We start from the raw sequence: 5,375 nt of genomic DNA on the forward strand, positions 1-5,375 counted from the left end.
AGACTCCTGGGAGCTGTGATTGCACCACTGTGTTCCAACCTGGGTGACAGAGCGATACACCGTCTCAAAAAAAAAAAAAAAAAAACAAAAAAAAAAAAAAAAAAGTTGTAAAAGAGTTTTGTAGAAACAGGGTCTTATTATGTTGCTCAGGGTTGTCCTGAGTTCCTTGGCCTCCCAAAGTGTTGGGATGACAGGCATGAGCCACTGCGCCTGGCTTGGGAAAGTCTTAATTTCTCCCTTCTGGAGGGTAGTATGGCTTAGGGGAACAAATGTGAACTTAAGAGCCCAGTAGGCTTTGATTCAAATCTCTACCTCCCGTTTAGTAGTCATGTCATTAGCTTTGTGATCTGGCACAAATTAACTTCTTTGAACCATGTTTTTCTATACAGAATCTAGAGAAAATATATACCTCCAAGGGTTTCTAGAAGAATTAAGCAAAATGACATATGAAATGCTTAGCAGAGTTTCTAAGTTCCTAGCATATACTAAATATTTAATAAATGGTTGTTCCTGTTTAGAAACAACAAAAACTACCAACTATGCAAGTAAAACAATCAGTTTCTCTGATTTGAGTATTTTTAGGATATCCCAGCATTTAGCAATAATAAGTATCACATGAATAAAGCCAAAATAATATCATGACATAAGCATAGGTGAAAACTAATTCATATTTTTTCCTTAGAGTGAGTAAAACAAGCTGATAAGCTTTAACCAAAAGTTTCCCACCCATTCTTCTGCCCTCCACCATGTGTGCTTACAGTGTTGGGGTGAGGAGGCAGTCGGGAGCCCACAGTGCCAGTGTAGCCAGGAAGAGACATCTGAAATGGGGTTAAGGTTTAAAGGCATAAAGATGATATCATAGAAATCCTGGAGGCAGAAACTCTTGGTAAGAGGGTCTGTATTCCAGACAGACAGAGTGTACATTACCTTTCTGCTCAGCCAGCTCCCACAGTTCCTGAGCGGCCGCCAACGACAGTGTCATGGGGTATTCCACAAGGACGTGCTTGCCAGCATTAAGGAACTGCCTTTGGTACACAAGACAAATACAGAGAAAGAACACTTGGAATAAGCTTCACTAAAATGCTCTGCATAATAGAGAACAGAATGTTATAAAGGCCTGAGAGTTTCTGTGTGTGAATGTGTCATGACTGGGGGTAGGAGTCAGTGCCACGGGATATGGAGGAAGAACTGTATCCCACATTGTTTTCTGCTATCCTGTGACAGAATGACTTTCTAGTTATGTGTTAATTTGAACATTCAAACGGCCAGGCGCGGTGGCTCAAGCCTGTAATCCCAGCACTTTGGGAGGCCGAGACGGGCGGATCACGAGGTCAGGAGATCGAGACCATCCTGGCTAACACGGTGAAACCCCGTCTCTACTAAAAACTACAAAAAACTAGCCGGGCAAGGTGGCGGTGCCTGTAGTCCCAGCTACCCGGGAGGCTGAGGCAGGAGAATGGCGTGAACCCAGGAGGCGGAGCTTGCAGTGAGCCGAGATCCGGCCACAGCACTCCAGCCTGGGTGACAGAGCGAGACTCCGTCTCAAAAAAAAAAAAAAAAAAATTGAACATTCAACCATTCATTTATTCAACTAAGTACTATTTACCAATTACTCTGGAGGAGTAATAAAGACACATTAACAAATAAATTTCCTATTACCACATGGTAGCTATAAAGGCTACAAAACCCACGGCAGCTAGCTTTGCCTGAGGCAGTCTGAAAAGATTTCACTAAGGACCTGTGAATTGGGTCTCAAAGTATGAGCAGACATTTTCCAGGTGCAACATGATGAGTATATTTCACTGTGAGCACTGCATGTTGGGGCTTGGGCATTTGTGGGGCTTTGTTCAAATGACAAATTTCAGTGTGGCAGGGGAGTGGGCTACAGACCATGGAAGATAATAATGTCAGAAAAGTAGCTGGGAGCCTGACCGTGAAGGACCTAGAATTCTGTGCTCAGCAGTTCAGATTTCATTCTGTGGATACCAGGGTACAAATATTTATAAGCATGGGACTTATGACAGAATCACTTTTCTTAACGAAATACACTCTAGTGCCAGAAAAGGTTAAGGAAAGCCAAGGAAAGGTGTTTTTGTCCACTCTAGAGCTAGACTGATAAAGAGGAAGCATCTTACCCGTGGGAACAGCATGATGGGAACAGCTGTAAGAACCTAGAAGGAAGCTAGACTGAGGAAGGCAGCTAGCACTTTCCTGTTAGCTGCCAGGTCCTGAGGGTTAAAGGAACTCTCACTGTTATTTATGACATTGAAAGTACAAAGGAGAAAACGTTGGAAGCTGATCCAAACTGAGAAAGGAGTATAATTCGCCAAGGATGCTGGCTCCACATCCTAAACTGTCTGGTGAGAAGAAGGAGGCCACTGCTGTTAAAAACTACTCTCAATGGGTTTTTACAGAGAAATAAAACATTTTAATTCTGAATGTTTCTAATGTTTCAAATTACACATGCTAAATACTAATTTTACTATTTTTTCATTTCCTTATATATTTAGACCCAACAATAAGAATTTCTTAATGTTTTGACATTTCTGTGATTGGTCACGGAGCAACTGTAATTTTCTCACTGACTCTTCTGACACCTTTGCAGGGTGTTTTAGCTTGCTTGCTCATTTTTCCAGTACTGCACTGCTGTGTAAGGCAAGGACCGCCTGTGTGGAAAACCCACCTGATGTAGTCCTCATGGCTGGAGCTCTCACTGCAGATATAGGCAACCTCCACCTCTTGGCTGGAAAGAGCATCCTCCAAAGAAATCTGCTGGACTCCATCAATGCTTCCAAGCTCCCTTCTATTTCAGAGTAACAGAAATGGAACTCAATGGTAGACAGAAGAAAGGAGCACCATCCTTCTCCCCTCCTCCCAACAAGGTCCTGGTGACCCGCTGCCAGAAATGAAGGCATGAGTTTCTTCTCTCCCACTTTCAGGTTGTTTTCCATTGTGGAGTGAGAAAAATAGCCTCAGGGTTCAAGTCAGGGGATCTGGCACTGAGTGCCAACAGTACCATTCACAGCTTGTATGACCTGAGAGTCTTGAATTACTTCATCTCTAAAATAAAAGAAACAGCTGGGCGCAGTGGCTCAAGCCTGTAATCCTAGCACTTTGGGAGGCTGAGGCGGGTGGATCACTTGAGGTCAGGAGTTCAAGACCAGCCTGGCCAACATGGTGAAACCCTGTCTCTACAAAAAATACAAAAGTTAGCCAAGCATGGTGGCGAACGCCTGTAATCCCAGCTACTTGGGAGACTGAGGCAGGAGAATCACTTGCATCCGGGAGATGGAGGTTGCAGTGAGCTGAGATTGCGCCACAGCACTCCAGCCTGGGTGACAGAGCAAGACTCCTCAAAAATAATGTAAGACAAAAATAAAAGGAACAATCTACTTTTATCTCATGAGAAGTGATCTCTATGGTCACTTCCAGTTCCAAGCACTTGGCCAAACATTGTGACTACCAAACCTAATCCAAATCCAATACACTAACACATTTAGGGTGCAAACTGGCATACGACTTCAAGCTCCTTTATAGCTAAGCTAACGAAGCCCAGCAGTATGTACGCATACGTGTGTGTGTGTGTGTGTGTGTCTTCCTGCCTCTGGCAGACTGAGCTCATTGGAAGGTGAGGAATTTGTTCTCCACAATTTCTCCTACAGTGCCTAGCACATAATAGGCAGTGATAGCCTTGACTAACCAGGAGCAGAGGCAGAGGGCAACCCAAGACCTTCTGACTCTTCTAGAGCATGGGGGAGCTGCAGTGTTCTAAGAGCCAAAGCTCCAGCAGTCCATACACTGCCCAGTGCAGTGGCTGGGGCAGGAGAGTAGCCCTCTAAGGGTGGCAGTCATGGGAGAATGTGGGACAGCCAGCAAGCAGGAGGCCCTCAGCCAGCTCAGAGCTCCAGCTGAGCTGCAGCAGGCAGAAAGCATTTGGGGAAATTTAGTTCCCAAAAAGTATTATGTTAGGTTTCTTCTAATGGGGCCACCCAAACTAAATTGCTCAATTTCAGTAATACTTATTGTTTGCCTATTATGTACTAGGCACTACAGGAGAAATCATGGAGAACAAATGAAAATCCTTGCCTTTCAATGAGCTCAGTCTGCTAGAGGAAACACGGAAACACACACACACACACACACACACACACACACACACGTGTACATACCACCACAAGACTACCAGGAGAAATGTGGTGCTTGGAAGTAGGAGGTGGAGACTCAGGGAGGGAAAGGAATACACCAGAAAAGGCTTCCTGAGGAGGTGGTAGAACTTAGCAGGTAGGTCGGGGGGGAAGGGTATATGAAGAGGGAAACTGTGTGAGTACTGGCAGGGCTGTCATGCAGGGGTGTGACCCGGCCATCCTCCCACACAACCTGGGTAGTGTACCTGTTCCCACTGAGCTGATCTGGAAGCCAACTGGCAGAGGACTGGGGCTTAAGGGAAAAGGATAGGTCCTACTTCAGCCTTGAACCCAAGTGCTGTGCATGGTTCCAGCTCCAGACAGGGGTGTGAGGGGGGTTACTGTGCTGCCTGATCTTAACTTTGCTCTCCCATTTGTGTGCAGCTCGCTTGGAATCTTATGGGTAGGAGAAGCCTGGCCAAGGGCAGATTCTAGCACTCCTGGGTCTCCCTGGTGCCCCAAAGCCCATTTTAAATCCTTAAAAGTGGGGCCACGTTTTGAGACCGGCAGGAAGAGGATGGCCCCATGAACAAAAACATGAAAAAACTTCTGCATGGACCATCACAATTGTTACTTACGCTTTGTGTAAATATTTATCTGATGTCTCCAAAGCACTAGAAAAAGAGTTGCCTAACTTGTTCACTGCCATGTCTCCAGGCCCAGCCCAGTGCCTACACCTAGCCCACAATTAAAATGGATAAATGATGTTACACAGGATTAGTCTGATGCCTGTATCTAGTTCATGATTAATATTGACAAATGATGTTATACAGGATTAGTCTGGTGAGTGGTGTGTGTGTGTACGTGTGTATAGGGGTGAGCGGAAGAGCTGAGCATGGGGCAGGGAAGAAGAAACAAGGTGGTAAGTTTGATTCTGACTGGAGATAAATGAATCCTTAAAGAAAAGTGGGAGGCTGGGTGTGGTGGCTCATGCCTGTAATCTCAGCACTTTGGGAGGCTGAGGCAGGAGGAATACTTGACCCCAGGAGTCTGAGACCAGCATCACCAACATGGTGAAACCCCGTCTCTACTAAAAATACCAAAAAAATTAGCCAGGCATGGTGGTGGGCGTCTGTAATCCTAGCTACTCAGGAGGCTGAAGCAGTAGAATTGCTTGAACCTGGGAGGTGGAGGCTACGTGAGCCAAGATTGCGCCACTGTACTCCAGCCTGGGCGACTGAGCGAGACGAC

General features: G+C 45.6%; 1 protein-coding gene across 3 annotated transcripts in view; it reads right to left on the reverse strand.

Moving 5' to 3' along the window:
• BLVRA (biliverdin reductase A) overlaps positions 1–5,375 on the reverse strand; it is a 47,756-nt gene that overhangs the window by 17,386 nt on the left and 24,995 nt on the right. For 2 of the 3 annotated variants that reach the window (XM_011958784.1, XM_011958785.1), the window contains 2 exons: positions 2,684–2,803; positions 928–1,025 (listed from right to left, as the gene is read on the reverse strand). In XM_011958784.1, the coding sequence (XP_011814174.1) occupies positions 928–1,025; positions 2,684–2,803 (218 nt within the window). The remainder of the gene's footprint in view (positions 1–927; positions 1,026–2,683; positions 2,804–5,375) is intronic. The other variant, XM_011958786.1, reaches the window with a different exon arrangement.

The sequence above is a fragment of the Colobus angolensis genome, unplaced genomic scaffold (assembly GCF_000951035.1).
Source record: "Colobus angolensis palliatus isolate OR3802 unplaced genomic scaffold, Cang.pa_1.0 Scaffold475, whole genome shotgun sequence".
Classification (NCBI taxonomy): Eukaryota; Metazoa; Chordata; class Mammalia; order Primates; family Cercopithecidae; genus Colobus; species Colobus angolensis.